Source organism: Canis aureus, chromosome 4, assembly GCF_053574225.1.
Source record: "Canis aureus isolate CA01 chromosome 4, VMU_Caureus_v.1.0, whole genome shotgun sequence".
NCBI lineage: Eukaryota > Metazoa > Chordata > Mammalia > Carnivora > Canidae > Canis > Canis aureus.
This window is the reverse complement of record NC_135614.1, coordinates 25,987,314-26,010,457: the sequence shown is the minus strand read 5'-3', so window position 1 is coordinate 26,010,457 and position 23,144 is coordinate 25,987,314. Positions and strand designations below refer to the sequence as shown.

The 23,144-nt window shown below is 43.7% G+C and overlaps 1 protein-coding gene across 4 annotated transcripts in view; it reads right to left on the bottom strand.

The window, feature by feature from the left end:
- Positions 1-68: 68 nt before the first annotated feature.
- Positions 69-23,144, bottom strand: part of SEC24C (SEC24 homolog C, COPII component) — a 25,314-nt gene continuing 2,238 nt past the window's right edge. For 3 of the 4 annotated variants that reach the window (XM_077895008.1, XM_077895006.1, XM_077895007.1), the window contains exons 2-24: positions 22,840-23,038; positions 20,444-20,579; positions 11,861-12,036; positions 11,281-11,652; positions 10,885-11,021; positions 9,383-9,451; positions 7,984-8,095; positions 7,421-7,548; positions 6,073-6,211; positions 5,750-5,865; positions 5,453-5,577; positions 5,114-5,305; positions 4,813-4,906; positions 4,479-4,595; positions 3,957-4,127; positions 3,370-3,466; positions 3,122-3,267; positions 2,765-2,903; positions 2,499-2,617; positions 2,224-2,403; positions 1,771-1,962; positions 1,450-1,539; positions 69-1,305 (exon numbers count right to left, since the gene is read on the bottom strand). In XM_077895008.1, coding sequence (XP_077751134.1) covers positions 1,165-1,305; positions 1,450-1,539; positions 1,771-1,962; positions 2,224-2,403; positions 2,499-2,617; positions 2,765-2,903; positions 3,122-3,267; positions 3,370-3,466; positions 3,957-4,127; positions 4,479-4,595; positions 4,813-4,906; positions 5,114-5,305; positions 5,453-5,577; positions 5,750-5,865; positions 6,073-6,211; positions 7,421-7,548; positions 7,984-8,095; positions 9,383-9,451; positions 10,885-11,021; positions 11,281-11,652; positions 11,861-12,036; positions 20,444-20,579; positions 22,840-23,011 — 3,360 coding nt within the window. In that variant the 5' untranslated portion in view covers positions 23,012-23,038 and the 3' untranslated portion in view covers positions 69-1,164. The remainder of the gene's footprint in view (positions 1,306-1,449; positions 1,540-1,770; positions 1,963-2,223; positions 2,404-2,498; positions 2,618-2,764; positions 2,904-3,121; positions 3,268-3,369; positions 3,467-3,956; positions 4,128-4,478; positions 4,596-4,812; positions 4,907-5,113; positions 5,306-5,452; positions 5,578-5,749; positions 5,866-6,072; positions 6,212-7,420; positions 7,549-7,983; positions 8,096-9,382; positions 9,452-10,884; positions 11,022-11,280; positions 11,653-11,860; positions 12,037-20,443; positions 20,580-22,839; positions 23,039-23,144) is intronic. The other variant, XM_077895009.1, reaches the window with a different exon arrangement.

Here is a 23,144-nt window from a genome sequence, read left to right as displayed (position 1 = left end):
ACTTCCTGGGAAGTGCTAGGCCTCCCAGGATCGAATGGGGGGGGGAAATGGTAAGTCACGAGTAAAAATGAGGCTGTTACATCTTAATTTATTTTATTTCTTTACAAATTAAAGATGCATTGAAAAATAAACCAATGAAGAGAAATGAGAGGTCCAGAGCAGGGGCATCCCAGGCTGGGAGCAGACAAGCCTGGCCACCATCAAGCCTAGCCCTTGTCCTGCCCCAGCCAGTTCAGGTTGGAAGATAGCTGTCAGCCACTCTGTCAATACCACAGCTCGAGTGGTGTCCGGGCAGGAGAGAACAGAGCTCCAGCCACCTCTGCCTCTCTCCCCAACAACTCCCAGCTTGGAGAATCAGTGTTTCCAGTGGGAGCGCAGAGTGGGAGAGGGGCTGGCTCTGTGAGGTATTGCAAGTTGATGACCAGGCTCCCTACAGAACCATCCAGTGTTGGAGCCTCTCCAGCTGGAAAAGAGGCTGGTACCTCTTCCAGGTCCTAATCTTTGCAATTCATTTCCCAGGCTCATTCATCTGTGACAATGTGCCTCTATCCACTGAGTGATCACCAATCATTACAGGAAAGAGAGAAAAGCTAATCAGCCACTCTCCATAACTTTTGACTTGGTTGCTGATTTCTAGGCCCAAGAAGGACTGACCAACCACTTTTCTCTCCACCATCTATGGTCTATACCCCAGCTCTTGTGCACCTGTATGTTTCATCCCTAATATAGGAAGTTGTTGATGACACTGAGCTGAATTAGCACCCCCCCCCCCATGGTAACCCTGGGATTCCCACTCCTTCCTGCCTGCCCCTCTCTTCTTGGAGGCTGGTCCAAGGGGACACATAATATTGCCAGAGTCTGGGTGCCTCCAAATCCCCCAACACCGAATCATATACAGTGAACTGAGAAACTACATTCATTACGACAGGATTAGCAGGAAAAGGAGGATAAAGTGAGGGGATAGGGGCACCTTCCATCAGCAGGACATGACAGAGTGGTAGGATACTTGATCCCAGAAAGGTGTCTCCTTATACCTCCCCCACCCCCCAAAGAGATTGAGGTCAGCTTACATGACTTAGATACGGAACTGTTCCAATTTCTCTGCCATCCTGGGATACTTTCTGGAAGCTGGCCTGGGACCCTACTGCCATTTACCCACTTGCTCTAGCTCAGTAGCTGCCGAATTTCCTTGTGCATATGACAGAGAAAGTCCACATACGATGCTCCTCCACTCAAGCTCTTGTCTTCCACCAGGAAGTGCTTGAACAGCATCTCCAGCTTATCCTCCTGTTTCACCACGATAAGCTATGGCCAAAAGATAGGGTCATTAGGCAGCACCAAAAGGAATGAAATACGCCCTAACATCCCATTATCCAATCACTTATTCCCACCCCTCTTCCAGGGGAGGACTTGACAAAGTAAGAAATGCAGGGTTTAGATCAGTGTTACCTTCATGTACCGTGATCGCTGTGCCCTTAAGCTATCAATGAGGCCTCGCACTTTCTTGGACAGCGGATTATCCAAAACTGGCAAAACGCTCTGCAACACAAAATTAATTTATCCTTATGGTAAAGATACTCTGAGCCCAGTCACATGGGGCAGCACAGAGGTATTCATCATCTGAAACGAGCCTGGGAAATGACAGCACCCTCCCTCCTCCCCAAATACTACCTGCTATTCAAGGGGACTAGCACCCAAGATTTACTGGCTCCCACTCATATCACAAAATGCATTTCCACACCCATATTCCCCTTGACTTCCTGCTCTCACCAAGCCACTGGTGATCTGACTGAAGGAGGAGACATTGAAGAGACTCTGGACAACACCCTGCTGGACACTTGCTCCCACCCACAGGAAGAGGTTGAGCCCATTCTCCAGCAAATATATATCCCCATTGCTTAGACGCTCTTCAGATGCTCGAACTGCTGGCGGTTCAGTGGCACTCTCAATGGGAGACTTTGTCTAAACAAGAGGAAGGGGGCAAAAGGTTATTGACCAAGGACCATAAGACACATTTGTGCCACCACCGCCCCCCCCCCACACACACACACAAAATTTCAGAAAGCTAAATCTCAGTAACCTTCTTAGTGTGGAAATTACATCAGATAATGTAGGTTAAAAACAAATTCACTGGTGTTAGACACAGATAATATTAACTCCTCCCTTCCTCCTATGATGCCCCTTTCTCAACGCAATGTCTCACACCCCAGCCCTCAGTCGCACCAATGGTAGGAGCCGAGGATAAAAGAAGACATTGGTCTCAGCCACATCCATGGAAGTAACCAGCTGTCGGACATAGGCACGGTCATCAGTAGTGACTTCAGCTCCAGGCTGCAGGACATCACTCTTCAACACACAGTTCAGGTAAACTGGAAGTAGCTTCATGCACTCAGGAAGAATCAACTGCAGGGGTTATTAAAGTAAAGTTAATGATCATGAGAAATCTCTCCCAGGTGGAAAAATTTGTCCCAGCAATTCCTTCAATGGGCTTGTCCTACCTGTCCTGCAGAGGAGGGGCTGGCACAGTTCTTTCTGTAACAGGCCAGGATCTGGGCACACTGAGTGATGAGAGTATCACGAACAGTCTTCACAGGGCTATTGAGGACCCCCCGGTATGCTGGAAAGGGAGACAGCACAGTCACTGACTGGCCACCCCATCACATGTGCTTTCCTGCCACCATACCTACCTGGGAGTGCTACATCATTGACAGTCACCTCTCTCTCAGCCCCAATCCCACTTCCCAATCCCTGCCTCTACCCTCACCGAACTTGGCCATGTAGTTGATGAGCGTGTCAGTCTCACAGTTTCTATACAGATCAGCCAGCTGGGTGCAGCAGTTCAGGGCCAGGTTGTGGATGCGGAGCCGTCGCTGCCCTGCACAGCTGGTGTAGAGCAGGGCACACTAGGGGAAAGGAGAAAGGGAGAACTCATACCCTTCCCTCACCAAAGCCCTCTGAAAGCCTGTTCTTTTGCTGTATTAAGCTAGAAGAAAGACATGAGCCACCCTACCCCAGACTCTTCTAGTCCTCTCCCCCACCTCCTACCTTCTTCGTAGCAGCCCATTTATAACCAGTATGATATTTGACACTTCCTCCCCAGCCCCTGCCTGCTGCCTGCTACCTGCAGGAGGGCTCCACTCTCTTCATTGAGCCGATCATCATGCTTGAATTCCACAGTCACCGTCTTGTCCCCATCCAGCCCAGCCAGCTCCACATCTGTTGTGTTGCTCATGTAGAAAGCCCCAAAGAAATCTACCGCACGGATACCTGAGACCACGTGGATAGGGTCAGGGCTACAGATATCATAGATGCCACTTGCCTCCCTCCCAGGTTTAGCCCCCAACCTGCTCTTCTCTAACCAGGACTGACCAGTGCTTGTCCGAACGCGCATCACAGCATCAAAGCCAACAACCTTCTGTACATCCCGACGGAGGTCACTCAGGAACCGTTCCTGGTCATTCTCCACCTGCAGCCCCCCAGGCCCAGAGTCACATCACTGACTACATTACGTCCTGAAGACTATCTCCCTGCATCCCCTCCACTCTACAAGCTGCTGAGTCATAACAACAGTGGAGATGATAATAACAATGATAATGATAGCTTTTAAGCATTTACTACATGCCAAATACCACATTAAGTATTTTACGTATAACTACTTGACCCTGATGAAAAACCCTAATTAAGTATTAAAATCCCATTTTACCGATGAAACAAAGAATAATTGAGTAATTCTCTTAGGTCAGACTCCTAGTATTCTGGGAGGGCCAGAATAACAACTAAGGACAATTCCAAGCCTCATGCTCCTAACCACTACCCTTGTGGTTCTCTTCTTTATGTTATAGTCTTCTCCTTCACTAGGATGCCTATTAATGAGTCAGCAGCTAAAGAACTACTCCATGTGTAAGCAGATATTCCCAGTCCTGCTTCCACTTGCCACCCAGAGTCCCATATCCTACCTGAAAGCAAGCATATTTGTAGACAGAGCCACCAGTGAGCTGGGGTACAACAGAGAGTGTGGCCACATCCACATACTGGTTAGGGAAGAGGAAGAGATCTACACAGCAGCCTTGGGCCACACACTCTTTGGCCAGGGTCTGATAGGCACCTGTCTGAGGCTGGAACAGAGTCTGGAGAAGAACAGAAGAAAACATTCAAATACTTCAGCTCTACCCTATTTGAAAACTCTATGTTTAATACAGGATATTCAAATATATCTAAGACTTCAGATCTATTTCATAGCTTATTTGCAACAGTAGTAGGACATTCTCTAAAAAAAGAATCTATTGAGGGCTTTGACATGAGATGAGGTAGAGAGGTGTGGGAGCACTAGAGAAGGTTGGCAGTCATAGACTTGACATGTGAAAGAGCAGGGTGTCTAGTCCCAGTCCCCCTTCAAGAAAGTTAAGAGTATTGCATTGTGAAGAATTACCACCTTCCTCTATAATGGAAAGTCCTCCCCCCATCTCCCAGTCCCACACCTTCTCCTTGTCTGTGTTGATCAACTTCCTGTCGTCTCTGTTCTTCAGTTTCCCTGGGGCCTCTGCAATGGGCAGGGAGGTATGGAACAGAAACAGCTTCCCTGCACACTCAGCAGCCTAGGAAAGAGAGGACTACTTGTTCATTCTTTCCTTTATTCAGCTATTATTCATTTATTCCTTCCCTCGTCATTTAGTCAGTGCCAAATACGTCAGATATGCCAGTGATGAGTTACTGGACAGTCATCAATCACTAAAGAAACAGGGGTTATATCCCAAGGTATCAGATGGTCAAAGGAAAGCAAGGCAGAGGAAGTTGCCAAGGTTCTAGCCTTACCTTTAGAGCCTCCATCCCAGCCTGAATAACTGGGGCAAATACTGTTTCTGTCTCCCTTGTGTCTGCGAACATTTCAGGAATCTGATCCAATAAGCTGAAGAGACAGGTGATGGAAGGAAATCAAAATTGCTATCCAGACTCGATTCCTCAGTCCTCAATTCTCTGAAGAATCCAGTGGCCTCTAGACTGAAACTCCTGAGGCACAGTCCCTATCCATCTGCTGACCCCTCTGCTCAACTGTCTGGTCTTCTTTGATTGTACCCACCCCACTCCCACTTTATCTCTACAATCTGGCTCTTACCTCGTGATGACTGCCCGAGACTCGCTAACGTTGACAAGGAAGCCATCCAGCAGCGGCACAAACATGTCAGCCACATCAGATACAACCATCATCTGTGGCTGGGCCAATGAGCTCTTCACATTGTAGAAGTGGAGCACCTTATTATAGGTGACAAAGCCAACACGGATTGCTGATTCTTCTGTTCCTCCCTCCCTGTAGAAGGTAGCATCGTTACCCATACTTGCCATCTTCTTCCCCAGCCAACTTCATGACCTCAAGCTCTATCTACTGAGTCAAGCCGGAACCCTCCCACCCCCATGATTTTGTCCAAAGAAAGCACCTTGTCTCCAGAAGTCTCACCTAGGTAGAAAGTCTAACAGTGACTTGAGCTCCTCACAGAGGAGCCTAACAAGACCACTCCTGATGGCATTGTAGGAGACGTCAATCATGAAGATGAAGGCAGGGGGGCTGGGGAACTTATTGTTCTGCAAAAGAAGGAAATGTTGGGGAGAGAGGTATGGGGTATTGGTAAGCAGACTAGTTGACTAGAGAGAAGTCAACATCAAAGAGGACAACAAAAGGGTGAGGGACGAACACAGCGATTCTTAGTCTCAATGTGCTCCACCCACTGCTCCTCCCCACACAACTTTCCCTTACCTTGCAGTAATCTACAGTGGCCAAGAATTCATAAGAGCCCAGGGATAGCTCAGGACGGTCATAAGCATCGACACGTTTGCCAGTATGATCCAGATGTTGAAAATACTGGGGGGGAACTGTGGGGGAGCATGCAGAAATTACTCAAATGTCCACTCTCAATCTTAGGAAGTCTTGCCCTGGCTGAGCTCACTCTACTGCCCCACATCCCCATATATGCCCTATTCCCCAGTTCCCGAATAATGGAACCTCACCTATCTAACTAGAAAGAAAATAATGAAGATGCAGTACAAAACACCCCCCAGTCCCAGCCTCTGTGAACATACCATCATTGATACAACTGCAAAAGCAGCACTGGAAGCGCCTCCCTCCTTCAATGAACTGCATGAAGGGACACATATATGCTTTGCAGCGATTGCAGCGCAAGGGGCCAGATTCCCCATGGTCCACAACATAGGGTGACGCCTAAGGAGCAAAGGAGAAGAGCTCACACAGAGAAAAGCTACAGTGGGTTGAGACATGTGGCAATAGATGAAGAGGAACGACCTGGAAGGAGGAGGGCATAGCTAAGATATTTTGCCTAAGGAAGGAGTACAGTGAAGGGGAATGAAGATAAATGATGAGGGTACTGGTGACAGGAATGTTCCTAAGAGTTCAAATTCTATAGTTTCCTCTTCTTTCTCCTCTTTAGAATTCCACTTCTTGAATGAGAAGACCTGTGAAAATGGACCTACCAAATCAGGGGCTGCCACAGGCATATAAGGAGAAAGCCAAAGATTATCTAGGATTCTCATTTTTGGCCCTATCTTCAATTCTCTTCACTCTTGCCCTAGGAATCTTAACTTTGCTTCCTTCCCCAACCAAGTACCTGGGACACTGACCCTCCCCCATCCCTGGGTTTCTGTGACACCTACCTACCAATGACCCAAGTAGATGTTATCCTACAAATAAAAGATCAGCGGCCAAGTGTCTAACCATCCCCATTGAGACCCAGAATGAGAAAAACACAGAGCAAGACAGAGAGAAGCAGGATGTAAACTGAGTCTTGGGCTTCCAGTTATAGAGAAATCCATCCTAAATTCAGTAAGCTAGGCCTCCTCTCACCAACATGAGGCTATCCTACCAAAGCCTGGCAGAGCAGCTGACAAGCTCGCGCTCTCTTTTCATGCTGATTTCAGGTACTGAGGTGATAAATCAGGACCAAGCCAGGTAAAAGAAGGACTATGAGACCCTAATCTACCCTTTTTTCTTATATGCTGTCCTAACATTCCCTAACTTACCAGGGATGATAGGACTGTACAAAAGAAAAAACAGGATAAAAAAAGAAAAAAGAAAAACAGGATAATGTACTTGTAATCATTTGGAGATAACCATGCTATGAGAAGCTTCTGCATTCAGCTGTCTCCTCCCCTACAAGTTGGCCCTACCTCTTTTTCATAGTTTGCCTCCCATATGGACTGTGCTTCCATCCAACAATTTTTAGGATTTTACCTTCATCCCGGCCACCTATGCCATGAGGCATAGGCCCTGGGGTAGAAAGCTATTGAAGATACTCTCCCTTCACACCCAACCAAGACTTCTTCCATTATCAATGCCAGCATCATTTCTAGGAAGAAGTCTTATTCCCTCGCTCTTCTTCCCATTCATTATACTCTAATCCTTTCCTTGACTTACCTCTTCTGGTGGCAGCCTTGCCAATGGCTTGATAACAGCTGCCAGGGGCACCTGAGCCTGCTTAGCCATGTCAGATGTGCAAGGGATATTATAAGATGTGCATCGGATGTATCGGGGACTTGCATTCCCTGGAGGAGGTAGAAAACCTGGGTCAGATCAGAGAATCCCTCCAGACACTAGCTCTCCATTGCTGATACACGCTATCACCACAAAAAATGCTAAAGCAGGTGGCAGCTTTTCCCCTAGAGACCAAGGAGGGACTGGTTTCTGATTGAAGACTGACGAAAGCGAGGCACCCAGGTGGCTCAGTCGGTTAAGCATCCAACTCTTGATTGCGGCATAGGGCATGATCTCAAGCCCCACATTGGGCTCCATACTGGGCAGGGAGTCTGCCTGAGATTCTCTTCCTCTTCCTTTGTCCCTCTCCCCATGTGTACTCCCACTCCCTCCCTCTCTCTCAAATAAATATAAATCTTCAATAAAAAAATGAAGCTGACAAAAGCTTATCCATAAGCTGATAATCTTGGAGAAAAAGCCCTCACAGGGAGAAATACCCTTCTTACCTTGGTCTTTCACCAGGAAGTTCGTGGTGACTAAGGGTGGCACCTGTCCCCGTACTCCAGTAACAAATGGCTCTGAACCCCGGTTGTTCCTGTCATCTTCAATAACCTGAATCTATAGGGAAGAAGTGGAATGAGTGAGATGACAGAAAAAAGGGAACTACCAGGTCCTAGAGAGCCAGGAGAAAAAAAGGCTAGAGCTACAGCATGGAAACTAGTAATTTGCCAAGAATACCTCATGCATCAGGTCTGTTCTCCTTCTGGAGATCACATAAAATGCTACAATGCCAATCTTCCACCCTACAGTCAGCAGCAAAATGCTAGACAGGAAACACTAGAGAATGGACTTCTTTATGAAATGCCCTGATCCCCAATCAGTAGTGACCACCCCCTTCCCCACCCCCAAGGAAAGCTCCAAGTCTTGTCACAAACCTTCAAACATGATCAGATTCTGCTTCCCTCCCCCATCAAGCCTCCCCTCCCCCTCCTCTCACCAAGACACATCTGAGTCAGAGCTGGAAAACAGACAACAGTAACCATGTAAAAAATGAATCTACCTGGAATGACTCTACACTCAATGAAAGCAGAAGGAACAGGGTGAGGAGAGGATTAAACAGAAATGACCAGGTAAGGTGAGGAAGCAGATGCTGCCTTATTTTCAGGCAAGCATCAGTGTGTCAATATGGGAGAAGAGGATTAAGGACCCAATCCTTACGAGCCCAATCCTCAGTCCCCCACATTTTGACAGACCCAGCAAAAGGAAGGGAAAAAAAAGATCTTGCAAAAGTTATCAGATCTTCGTGTAGCTGATGACCTTTGGTCAGTTACTTTAAGATGGTTTGGTAAAACCAGAAAAAGTAAGGGGAGAGTAAGACTCCATATCCCACAGCAGAAAGAGTTGAAACATATCAGAGTCAAACAGACCCTCCAGATGAGAAAGCGGCCCACACTTTTCCCAAACCAGCAGTCTCGTCCCCTGTGAGAAATGCCAGTATTCCACACTTGCACCTACCCAAAGTTCCTCCACAAGCTATAGATAAATCAATCCCCAAAGGGAAGAACCTACCACTCCACTTTGTCCTGTTCTATCAAATGTCACATGCAGGCTCCTAGAGGACCCAGCAGGACCAAAACCAACGCTTAACATGCCACCTGATCCCACCCTTAGAGCCTGATCTACCAACCCATACTCAAAGCACTGCTAACAGCTTGTTATTTCATTACATGATGATTTGAGACATGCACATCCTTCTGGTTTGTAAAAGCAAGGGTCTAGAAGGACTAAGGGAAGAGGATGGAGAGGGATGGACATGGTGGATGAGGTGAAGATGAGGTCACAGACATGCATGGGTGGCATTAACACAGGGATGACACGCACACACATACCACCCCCTGCACTTACTGGACTAGGAATGGCATCAGGGTCTATTCTGTGCCTGGTTTTCTGCTGAGGAGGCAGCTCATTGAGTTGCTTTTAGTGTTTTAATAATAAAGGCAGCAGGGGAATACAGGGAGGGAGACAAAAGAACAAGAAGCAGATGTTACTTCTCTCGACCCCGATGAGTTAGACATGAATAGCTGGAGCCCAGCTTATAGTGCTGAAATCAGGCCCTCTCTAGGTTAGAAATTCCAAGTCTCGCTGGCCCAACACAGAGGCTTTAATGGCTCAGACTATGATATAGAAATATAACAGGGCAAACAAGAAGCAAGCAGAGGTTTTACAGGGAGGGGCTGAATGGGAGAAATCTTAAGGAGGAAGAGGAATGTTCCCTCCAAAAGGCCAAACCTCCCATCTAAGGACTGTGCTTATTAAAGAAGCCTTTCTGGGCAGCCCGGGTGGCTCAGCAGTTTAGCACCACCTTCGGCCCAGGGCCTGATCCTGGAGACCCGGGATCGAGTCCCACATCGGGCTCCCTGCATGGAGCCTGCTTCTCCCTCTGCCTCTCTCTCTTTCTCTCTCTCTCTCTCTTTGTGTCTCTCATGAATAAATAAATAAAATCTTTAAAAAAAAAAAAAAAAAAAGCCTTTCCTGACACCCAACTAGACTCTCCTTTGCCCTGGAGGGGAAAAGGAGAGGCTGCTTAATCCTCTAGGGTCCCTCTTAGCCAACAGGGTCCTTCACCATGGTAATTCCCCAAAGGAAGAGGGAAGAGAACAGAATGGAATATGACAATGGCTAAGCATGGTGAGGTAACTGACATAGCAAATGTTGTAGACAGAACTATAAACTAGCCCCCACTTAGGAGTACAGTCCCAGCCTCTATTCCAAGTAGGATAAGAAGGCTTGAGGATTCTGATGATGGCTCTAAGGGTGAGATTCACCCTCTTCCTGGGAAAAACAGCTCCCCCACATTGCCCTTATAAACTATAGATCACTTTCCCCCAACTACATAGCAAGATTCTAGCCAACAAAAGTACTGGAGGTTTCCTCCTAAAATACTGTCCAGCTAGGGGCAGAGAGAAACCAGTGAGGCTTTCCTTCTCTTAACACCTACCATCAGAGAATTCCCACCAGCTCTACCCATTAAGCAGACTGCTACCCTGCCAAATCTAAGAGGGCAAGACCTGGACCCAGCTATTATTCCATAGAAGGGGAGAGGTTACCATGCTATGTCCAACAGTGACAGAATGCAGCACTCAACCCAGAGCTCTACTGACACTACTTATCACTCTTGGCTTCCCCTCCTTTCCTGCCCAGCTATGGAGTAAAATTGCCTCCAAAAGTCTTCCAGGGCCTCAAGCTCCAGTTCAGAGTCAAAAATCAAATCTAGGTTCTACATCTACAAGAAGATGAATGAAAAGGGAAAATAATCGGAAAATGCTAGGCAAAGATCTCATCTAGATTGACTCATTTTTCTGGCAGCCACAAACTCCTTCCCTAGGACCACATAAGTATCTACTTACAGGGCTTGGGATGGCATCAGGATCCAGGCGTTTAGGAGGCAGTGGTTGAGGAGGCCCAGGCTGACTGCCAAAAGTGGGTGCTCCTGGGTAGGGACTTCCATAATTGGGCTGAGGACCCCGGGCTGGTCCAAAGGAACCTGAGAGACAATGGCACAAGATTCATAAATTCAAAATACCCTCCCTGTTTCTTCTTAAGGCCTCAGGAAAATGGCTAGACTCCTCTAAGTGCAGAATTATGAGGTAATAGCCATTCAGAGAAAGGTCACACTATCTGAACTAATACCCTGAAACTGTCCATCTAGGTCACCACTTAGCAAGCAATACTAAAGGCAAACAAAAAAACACCTGAATAGCTGAAGCCTTTGGCTCCTAGACGGACCTTGGGAAAAAACTCACCATTTTGCTGCAGCTGATAGCCTGGCTGCTGGGAGGAGTGCATAGGTGGTGGTGGTCCTGGCGGCCCAGTCATTTGGGTGCCAGGAGGCAGAGCTTGAGGAGGAGGTGAGGACACGTGGTTGGGCTGGCTCAATGAGGGCCCCCCAAAACCCTGTCCAGGCAGGAACGGACCAGTCATCGAAGGCATCCGAGGACCCCCTGAAGCTGGGGATGTGAAGGTGGAGGCCTGTGGTGGGGCAGATCGCTGGGGAGGCTGGGCCCCAAGATGACCCTGGGCCTGGCTAAGGGGAGGAGCCTGGCCCTGAGGATAAGAGCCATACAGACCAGGGTTGGGGAAACTTCCTGAGGCTGAGGCCAGTGATGCTGGTGAGCCTGAGAAGTAGAAGAGGTAGAGTCAGAACCCTAGTCATTTTGCCTTCTTAATCAGTAAATCACTCCTTTTCCACATGAGGAACAAGAATGGTTGTCCCATTGGCTGGCATTCAGAAACACTAGAAATAAAAGGGATTCAGGTATACCCCAGAGTCTGATGCTTCTAAAAAGAAGGAGATAGTCACATTCCTGGGTCATTTCTACTCACCATAGCCTAGCCCCACAGGGGGAAGGGCTGGGGCCACAGCACCACTGATCTGCATTCCGGCCAGCTGAGCAGTCACCTGTGCACTTGTCGGGGGAGGGCCATAGGGCTGAAGCACAGTTGGCTGGCTGACCACAGGGGCCAATGGGACTGACCCAAAGGGCTGAGACCCTGGGAACCTGTGAGGACAAGGAAGGCAGAGATGACAAGCATGCTGGGACACCCTTCAAAGTTGGCAGGAGCTCCACATCATACAGGAAACTATACTTTTCTACAGCATCTTACTGTCATCCTGGGCTGTTTTATGGCTTTGTACTTTTGTACACTTGTAGATACATTACATTCCCAATGATCTACACTATGATTATCCATAGAAAATCTTGTTTTTCATTAGGTTCACTCCACAAACATATGCCAAGCACCTTCAGATCAAGTATTATTTACTCTACTAGATTATCACTTCCTCTGACTTAATCCTTTGTTGAAAAATTGCCTCAATAAACAAACAAAACACTTCAGTATTGTAAGTAGAAGTCCTGAAGAAGCTGGAAAGTGTGCAGATACATTAACACAATAGGCACTTAATAAATGTGGGATCAAACAAATGCAGTTTGTTTTACTTTTAAACCGAAGTATTTAAAAAATATAAATAAATAAATAAATAAATAAATAAATAAATAAATAAATAAACCAAAGTATTTAACTACTTTATCCTGGTAAAGTTGTTAAGAGCAGAGTAGGTCAGCTGAGTTTGACACTGTACTAATCAGAAAGATGATGCCAACTCTACTAGAACGGGAAACAGGACATAAACCAGATAGCCTTCTAGCTGAGTTTATCTAGCAAAAGCCTCATTACTTGGATAGCTACACTGGACATTCCCATGGTATTAGATGGGACATTAAAATATAAATACAAAATTATTCCGGTATCATTACGTATCAGCAAGTAACTGCACTGGCACTTATGGTGATATTACTGCAGAAATCTACAACACAGATTATTGTACATAACAAGCTCCATATGCAATTTCATGAATGAATCAAATTCTTCACAATAGTTAGTTACACTGAAATTCTGATTTATCCTTTCTTCTTATTTTGTCTCTACTGAATAACTAACCAAATATAATAAAGTATATTTGGTTAGTTCCTATTAGTGTTGTAGTTTAACACTTTTCACTCATTCATTCATTCAACTACTCTTTCCTGAGCGTTATGCTAGTCAACCTTTCACCTCCCTAAGCTCTTTGTTGGGCTTAGCATTTCTTGTTTTCCACAGCACCAAACATACTGTTAGCTCCATAGCCAATGCTCATAAATCCGTGTCAGAATAATCATATTCCATGGTCACTACTCCATTAATATGAATGCTATCAACTACCCACTGTTACTCCATCACATGCCCTAGTAATATCTGTAAACAGGTTCACAACTTTTAAAGCATCTCTAAGTGCTTTATTTAATTTAATTCTCATAGCAAAATGAGTGCATAGGTGGTGGTGGTCCTGGCAGCCCCTGAGCAGATAGAAGAGTGAGACATGAAGAGTGTGAGTGGCAAACCAAGCTAGAACCAACCCCAGAACTGATTTTAGTTCAATGTACTTTACTTTGTAATTGTAAAATATAACTGAAATAGAAAAAAAAAAAAAAACATAGGATAAATATGTACTGATGAATAATTATTCAAACACCAATGTAACTAAAAACAAAGTCAAGAAAAAGAACACACTAGCACCGAAAGACCTTATGTGCCTCTCCTCCATCACAGCCCTCCTTTTTCTCCCAGAGGTAACTGCTTTCCTAACTTCCTAATAATCATTTCCTTGTCTTTAGAGCAACGTAATTCAGGGGTGTCTGGGTGGCTCAGTGGGTTAAGTGTCTGACTCTTGATTTCAGAGCCTCATGTCAGATTCTGCGCTGGGCAGAGAGATTCTCTCTCTCTCCCTCTGCCCCTTCCCCGCCCCCCTAAAACAACAACAACAAAAAACAGTTCGCTTTTTTTTTGGGGGGGGGTTATTTATTTGACAGAGCACACAAGTGAGCACAAGAGGGGGGAACAACAGAGGGAGAGGGAGAAGCAGGCTCCCCACTGAGCAGGGAGCTCGACCTGGGGCTTGATCTCAGGACCGTGAGATCATGACCTGAGCCAAAGGCAGAGGCTTAACCAACTGAGACACCCAGGTACCCCGACTTTTTAAAACTTTTGTAAATAGAATCATATTATACATACTCCCTGGGTTTGGCTTCTTTTGTTCAACTATGATTATGAAATTCATCTATAATGGCTGACATTGCCTTTCATCATTAAATGTTATTCCACTAAATAAATAAGCCATGATTTACTTAAGTACTTTAACGTAGATGGATATTTAAGTTTTTCTATTTTTTTAATAATACAGTGTTGCTATTTATACATACATGAATTTTTCTAAGGCATATATCTATGAGTGAATTGCTAGATCATAAGGTATGTATATCTTTAATTTTAAGAGATAATTCCAAATTATTTCCCCAAAGTAGTTGTTCTTAATTTGCATCTGACCACTGAATAACAGTTCCTACTACACCATATCCTTAGCAATATTTGGGACTGTTAGACTTTAATTTTGCCACTTTGATGGATACATAGTAGAATCTTATTATGCGGGATGCCTGGGTGGCTCAGCGGTTTACCACCTGCCTTTGGCCCAGGGTGTGATCCCAGAGTCCCAGGATCGAGTCCCACGCCAGGCTCCCTGCATGGAGCCTGCTTCTCCCTCTGCCTAGGTCTCAGCCCCCGCCCCCCCCTCTCTCTGTGTCTCTCATGAACGAATAAATAAAATCTTAAAAAAAAAAAAAAAAGAATCTTATGCTTTTTGATTTGGACTTTTCTTATGAGATTGAATAGCTTTTTAATATGTTCTCTTTTTCAAAATATCTTATTGTACTATACTCACTCCTCTTGTGATAATGTGAGATGATAAAATGCCTACGTGATGAGACAAAGGGAGTAAATGATGTAGGCACTGTGATGAAGTTACTACTGACCCCGTGATAGTACATCAGAAAGAGGATCATCTGCTTCCAGACTGCAGAATGGGAGACTACTATAGTGGTTGCTTAGGGTACAGGGGGGATTGAAGGAATAGCTAATTAACAGTAGCTACTGAGCTAAAGGATATGGTGTTTCTTCTTGAAGTGACGAAAATGTTCTCAAACTGAGGTGATGGTTGCACATATCTGTGAATATACTAAAAACCAATGAACTGTATACTTTAACTGGGCAAACTGCGTAGTATGTGAATTTTATCTCAATTAAGTTGTTTTTAAAAATCCAGCCAAATAAAATTGCCCTAAAACCTCATACTTCCTGCCAGCTTTTGCTCCTCCTTTAGCCAAACATTACAAAGAATTGGTCTTTATCTCCATGTCTTTGGTTCCTATTTCCCTTTCTTTTTAAATATCATTCTTTCTGGGTTTATTTTCCTGTTGTTTTTTTTTTTTTTTTTTGAGATTTTATTCATTTATTCATGAGAGATACAGAGAGAGGGACAGAGACACTGGTAGAGGGAGAAGAGGCTCCCTGTGGAGAGCCTAATGTGGGACTCAATACCAGGACCCTGGGATCACAACCTGAGTCAAAGGTAGATGCTCAGTCACTGAGCCACCCAGATGCCCTATTTAATAGTTTTCTCAACCAAGGTCTATACAAAGTAAACTCTCAGTCTGTTTGTAAATGTCTTTATCTGTGCTTTCTCCTAGCTAAGTACAAAATTCTGCACTGACAATTATATTCCCTTAATGCTTTTAAGATACTAGTCCTCTATCTGATCTCCTATAATAGTCTCTATTTAATCTAGTCAATTTATTTTCTCTCTGAGAATCCTTTACAGCCTGAGTTGAGAGTGTAGTTGTTTTACATTTGCTTCTATAATATACTCCCATGATACTGCCACCCAAGATGACATTTTTTAAAAAAGCTTATAAATATAATTTCCAGGGGCACCTGGGTGGCTCAGTTGGTTAGGTGTCTGCCTTTGGCTCAGGTCATGATCTCAGATCCTAGGATTGAGCCCCACGTTGGACTCCCTACTCAGTGGAGCCTCCTTCCCCCCCTCCACTGCCCCTGCTCATGCTTTCTCTTACTATCTCTCTTTCTCTCTCTCAAATAAATAAAATCTTAAAAAAAGAAAAAAAAGAAATTCAATTTCCATAGCATTTGATTCATTCATTCTTTTTAAGTGTACAATTCAATGACTTTTAGTAAATTTATGAAGTTGTACAACCATTACCAGAATCCAATTTTAGAACATTTTCATTACCAAAGAAGATCCCCTGTGGGGAGCCGATACAGGACTCAATCCCTGGACGGGGATCATGCCCTGAGCTGAAGGCAGATGCTCAACCACTAAGCCACCCAGGTGTCCCCAAAATACTTATCTTTAAAAAGAAGTGACTGATGGATTCAAGAGTAGAAGTACAGAATCCTATTAGGAGGTTGTTGTAGTAGTTCAGGTTTAGGATGGTAGTGGTAGGGGTAGTGAGAAAGAGATTTGGGATATGTTTCACAGGTAGAGTTAGTAGGATTGCATGTGAGACAAGAGAGAAAGAATAAGTGTGAATGTCTTTTAACCTGCTAGCTTAAGCAACTGGGCAAATAGTAGTGCAGAAGCCTGCTTCTTCTTCTGTCCATGTCTTTGCCTCTCTCTCTATGTCTCTTATGCATAAATAAATATAATCTTTAAAAAAATAAAAATAAGTATTTTTTAATTAGTAGAGAATGAGGAGAGTATATGCTAAATTTTTAACAGATACTATTTTCAGTAATCACATTTGTGATAATGTTAGTACTATTTACTGAGACTATTGTATATAATAATGGATAAAATAAATGAGAAATTATGGCATACTTCAATATTCTAATTCCATCATCCCCATGGCCTCAAGAAAAAGAGGAGATGGGGTGCCTGGGCTCAGCTGGTTGGGTGACTGGCTTTTGGTTTTAGCTCAAGTCATGATTTCTGGGTGTTGGGCTCTGTGCTCAGTGGCGTGTCTGCTTGGGGATTCTCTCCCTGTGCCTCCCCCTCACTTGCACACATAGGAGCATGGTCTCTCTCTCCTTCAAAAAGTTAAATAAATCTTTAAAAAATAAAATAAAAAGAAGAGATACAGATATAGAGGATAAGAGAAGTCTCTATAGTCTTGAATTTGAATTGGAAGTACAAATATAAACTAAAGAGAACATATTTATATATGTATATATGTGTTTCTTATATGTGTTTCTTAACTATGCCCACTGAAAAGGACCAGAAATAACCAATCAGGTAGCAACAAACATGCCTAGTGCCCCATAAAATGTCATTTCTCACCAACAAAATAAAGGATTTTTTGGAAAAATGGCTAATTCCTAGTCTGGGGTTTAAAATATATAAGATAACCTTAGAACATCTTTTCATACCCAAAGATTCCTTAGGGTCATCCCAAAAGTACTCAGGATTCAAATTGAAGAGATTCCCATTGGTCAAAGATGGGGCACTCTAAGCTTTAATAATGATGGTTAACTACAGTGGACTGAAACCTAGCAAATATGCTTAAATTCACAATAACATTAAGAAGAAAGAATTGGGAGGCACACGGGTGGCACAGTTGGTTAAGCATCTGACTTGGTTTTGGCTGGGGTCATGATTTCAGAGTGGTGTGATCAAGCACAGCAATGGGCTCTGCTCAGTGCAGAGTCTTTCTGGAGTTTCTCTCTCCCTCTGCTCCTTGCCCACTGCACACTCACTCGCTCGGTCTCTTAAATAAATAAATCTTTTTTTTAAAAAAAGGAAGAAATGGGTCAGCCCAGGTGGCTCAGAAGTTTAGCGCTGCCTTCAGCCTGTGGTGTGATCCTGGAGACCCGGGATTGAGTCCTGCGTCAGCTCCCTTCATGGAGCCTGCTTCTCCCTCTGCCTACGTCTCTGCCTCTCTCTCTCCCTCTCTCTGTGTGTCTCTCATGAATAAATAAATAAAATATTTTTAAAAAAAGGAAGAAATGATCACCTTCGGTAGATAAGAGAGGACCAATTCATTCTCTTATAAACTGGTAAATAAAGGTAAATGAATTGCACAAGTGGTAACCAAATAACACATGAGGAGAAATGTCAATAATTATATTCAAACAAATAAATAAATGAAAAAGAATTTAAAAGTATCACCATCTTGGAAACCCAACAAATTCATAAACATATATATTAATAAGCACTAACAACTGCCAACACAAAACTATCACAAAAAAAAGAAAACAAGATATTAGGAAAACAAGTCTCTGGATCAAGCTGCCAATTGGCAAAGAATACAAAGAACACATGGAACTCTGAGATGGAATTTGCAACCAGGAGAATCCAGACTGTGGGAAATTCTTTAGGTCAATTGGCTTCAGTTCTTTAACAGATAAATAGAAAAAGAAAGAGATAGAGAGGGAACCCACAGACTTAAAAGACACATCAAGTTGTTTGTTTTTAAATAGGCAAACAACAGTTTGCCACAGTTTACAAACTAAGCTGTGGTATCTAAAGATGTATATTTGGGTGTAGACGATTTTTAAAAACATAGGAAAGTGGTTACTATAAGAGGATAATCATTACTTATGGGGATAAGGAGAGAGTTATGATTGAATTAAAGCACCTGGAAGGGGCTCAGGTGTGTGGCCGAATTGCATTTCTTCATCTGGGTTGTAGTTATAAGGGGTTCCCTTTATAATAATTTACTAAGCCTGTGCTCACTTCAGCAACACATACACTAAAATAATTTACTAAGCCTCACATTTCTTTTATATGGGTTGTTTTGGCATGTGTTTTATATTACAATGAAAAGATCGATTGCATAAACAAACAAATGAAGAAATAAATGCAAACATGTTACTCCCCAGCTCAAAACTCTCCAATGGCTTCTCACTGCAACTAAAATCAATTTTACACTTCTTACTACAGCTTACAAAGCACTATATGATATGGCTCTTGCCTATATTCCTGTCTTTTCTCATCCACTCTCCACTCTGCTCTAGCCACACTGGCCTTCTTGCTCTCCTTCCCATCCACCAAATTTTCTCCCTGAGGGCCTTTATAGTTGTTTCCTCTATCCAAGACACTCCTCTTCCAGATCTTTGGCTAGCTCCCTTTATCATTTCACTGATGTTTCAAATATCATTTCAAGGAGGCTTTCCTTGACCAATGTAGTTAAAACAGCTCCCTACTTCCTCACAAGACATTCTGTATATCCTTACTCTGTTTTGTTTTTGATATTTGTCTACTTGTTATCCTCTGTGTACTCCACTAGATTATAAGTTCCATCAAGGCAGAGATTTGGTCTGTTTACTGCTTTATCTCCAAACTCTAAGTGGTTCTTTTTTTTTTTTTTTAAGATTTATTTATTTATTTATGATAGACAGAGAGAGAGAGAGAGGGGCAGAGACAGGAGGAGGGAGAAGCAGGCTCCATGCCGGGAGCCTGACGTGGGACTCAATCCCGGGACCCCAGGATCGCACCCCGGGCCAAAGGCAGGCGCTAAACCGCTGAGCCACCCAGGGATCCCCTATCTCCAAACTCTAGAACAACATCCAACACATAAAAATACAAAATAAATATTTTTGGGCAGATGAATGAATGACTTCTCTATACTGCTTCTCAGTGTTTTCCAACACACAAGGTTAGGGAGCACTTCCTGGGCTCTTTCTATAGGCTAACTTTCTATGCTAAACATGTATCTTCTGGACACGCAATAAAAATGTCAAAAAGTGACTCTTCCATTACCACACAACACACCTTACTCAGTTATACTTTATTCTTTGTTTACCAAGAAACAAACAACAGTCCAACAGAGATGACTGCCTTTCTTTAATGGACTTCAATATAAAGACAGTTGTTTATTGGATCATATGCCACCAAAATTTTTATCATTTATATGGCTTTTCCTTGAGTATCTTTCCTTTCATCACTGGTCACACCCAAACTTAACCAATAAGTCCTACTAACTGCCTGATCTAGAGGAAAAGTAGAAATCAGAAGAGACATAAATAATTCTGAGATCCCGGGCAGCCCCAGTGGAGCAGCGGTTTAGCACTGCCTGCAGCCCAGGGCGTGATCCTGGAGACCCTGGATCGAGTCCCACATCAGGCTCTCTGCATGGAGCCTACTTCTCCCTCTGCCTGTGTCTCTGCCTCTCTCTCTCTGTGTCTCTCTCATGAATAAATAAATAAAATCTTAAAAATGATAATAATAATAATAATTCTGAGATCCCTTTTTCTTGTTTCTCCCTGAAGACAGGTTCAGTAGGATTGCAACAATTATGGAAGCTATATGTCTAGTCAAGAAAAAAACTCAAGTTCACAGAAGGAGAAAGAATATACAAAAGAACTTAGGTACAAAGATGGGTTAATGATCTACAGAGTGGACAACAGCAGCACCTATAACCTGGAAAAATGAAAACTAAATACCAAAAAAATGGAGGGAAAAAAGAAAAGGATCTAAGAGAAAGGCAAAGAAAAACAGTAGAGGAAATAGGCCCTCATCCATTCCTAATTCTTCTAGTTTCATCAGACCCATGTTAGGCTGACCCAAGTACATACCTCTGCATCTGAACAGTGGAGCTTGGCCCATTCTGTACATCTCCTTGGCCAAACTGGCCATATGAAGCCTGGCCACAAGGGGCCTGTGCTGTTGAGGCTGGAGGTGCCTCTGAAGAAGGTGGGGCTCTTGACACACCTGAGGGTAAAGGACAGAAACTAAATGATTGGGAAATAACTTTCTTCTCCACCCTGAGCAAGGAATATAAAGCAAGGAAAAATAAGCTCAGATCTTCACTGGCATAATACCACAGCTTTGCAATCAAAAGTTTGCCATGAACATGCAACTCTAGTTACAGAAGATTGTCAACATGGGTGACCAATCAGAGTCTCTACTCTCCTAGATATAGTACAGGTGAAGCTGTAACCAGAGCTACAAGAATATTGAGGCTTCCTCTGATCACCATAGACTCTCACTCAATCCAGGTCAGTCTAATGTTCTTACCCTAGACAAAAAGTCAACTCTTTAAAAAAAAAAAAAAAAGAGAGAGAGAAATTTTATTTTATTTTTTTAAGATTTTTATTTATTTATTCATGAGAGAGAGAGAGAGAGAGAGGCAGAAATACAGGCAGAGGGAGAGGCAAGTTCCATGCAGGGAGCCTGATGTGGGACTCGATCCCGGGACTCCAGGATCATGCCCTGGGCCAAAGGCAGGCACTGAACCACTGAACCACCCAGGGATCCCCAGAGATTTTATTTTAAAGTAATCTTTATGCCCAATATGGGGCTCAAACTCACAATCCCAAGATCAAGAGTCACATGCTCCACCAACTTGGCCAGGAAGGCACCCCAAAAAGTCAATTCTTTTAAGGAAAAGATCCTACTCCAGAACTCAGACACTTAAAGCATATGAGAAAGATGGTGCAAAAGATAATCAAGTAATATACTGAACCAGATTACAAAGAAAAGTTCCTCTTGGGGAGATCATTCTGTCAACCTCTTTTTCATATATGCTACTTATTCTAACCATCTTTTCACCCACATCCAAGTGTTGATGCTCCCAATATCACATGGCACGGGAAAGTGTTCTCATAGTTTGGAGACTGCCCAGTGGTTCAGTCAGGACAGTTGATTTGCGCTCCCATTAGTGCTGCCACCTTTGTCTTCACAAAAGCTGTACTCTGTCCTTTCTGCTCATCAGAGGTGCATCAAAGCTATTTCTACTACCCCCAACCTTTCTGCATACCATCCCCAACCATCCTTCTCACATGAAATGCAGGGAATTAGTAAGTTGGCACATCACTTTGGAAATGTTGCTGACCCCTATTCAAACAATTGTTCTATTTTGCTCTGTTCCTCAGTAGAGATTAGAAAATTCAAAACCTGCCTACAGACTAATTAATCTGAACCTGATCACTAGCTATCACAGAACCAGATTCGTTTTCCTTTCAATAACAAAGCTTCCTCTTGAGGCAATGCCAAACTCCATCCTGATAAGCCAGGACTTGAAAGATCAGAAGTGGACTCTGTCCAGCCAAAGTCTCAACCCAGACTAAGGTTCTTCCAAAGACATGAGACCTAATCTCACCACTTAACAATTTTTTTTCTCAAAATTATATTTAAAATGGTAACACTTCATTCATTTCCCAAATCTTACTTATGCCTTCTTGGTGCCTTCTTTTCCCATATCCCTGTATGGAATTTACTATCTTAAAAAGCATAAAATGTTTGGCATACTCTAAGTCTTCAGCTAGCCCAACCAAAGATCTACCGTTAACCATTTTCCAAAAAGCCATATGGACAATCTGTAGAGTACCAGCTGCTCTTCTTGAAAAAGTAACATAAAAGTCAAACACTGATCCTAAGGCAGCACCAGATTAGTCTTCTCTTATTTCCCTGATATTACAGAGCATCTAAGAAGCAGAGGAAACTCAAGTACCCAAGTGAAAGCAAAGAATGATATCAGTAGAAAGATATAAGAAGTACCACTGCACTTTTTATCCATGAATTAGCTCCCCATGTCTCAGGGTCATTTATAGATAAAACCATCAATCCAATGAGGCATTATCAATATATATATGAGGAACACGTAATTTCAGCGAGATTTTAGGTTAAAGGGAACCGGCAGTCCTGGCCACAGACTCTGCAGGAGTCGTGATCACAACCTTTCCATCCAGCTGTGAACAAAGCAGGCAGTTGAGGCTGTATAGAGTGACACTCACATGAAGTGAACTGCCACTGAAACTGGAAGATGTGCTTCCACTAGATGTTTTAAGGCAGAACCTATTAAAAACAGGGAAAGGCAGACTGCCCACAGAATTCTCAGTGACTGAGAACCAGAGTCATGTTCCTCAATCCCATCTACCTCAACTCTCTAGGCAGCTTAGGTAGGGCAATGCCACCCAACCTGAACACTACTGATTCCCCTCCTTAGCTCAAAGAAAACTTGGAAACATACCTGGGGGAGATGTTTGCTGATAGCCTGGTACTGGGCCATTGTAAGCTCCATAGGGAGTGGTGGGGGCTGTGGACCCTGGTTGCCCACCATAGCTGGATTGATGATACCCTTGGTAGACAGGCTGGGGCTGCCCAAATGGCGGCACAGGTGGAGCTGACTGGTTGACGTTCATTATGAGTGCATCCCCACTTAGTCTCACCTAAAAGATGAGAAAGGAGAGAAAATAGTCAAAATCAACTTCTAAAGAGTCAAAATCAATAATCAATAGAAAATAGTAAAAATCAATAGTCAATAGAAAATAGTCA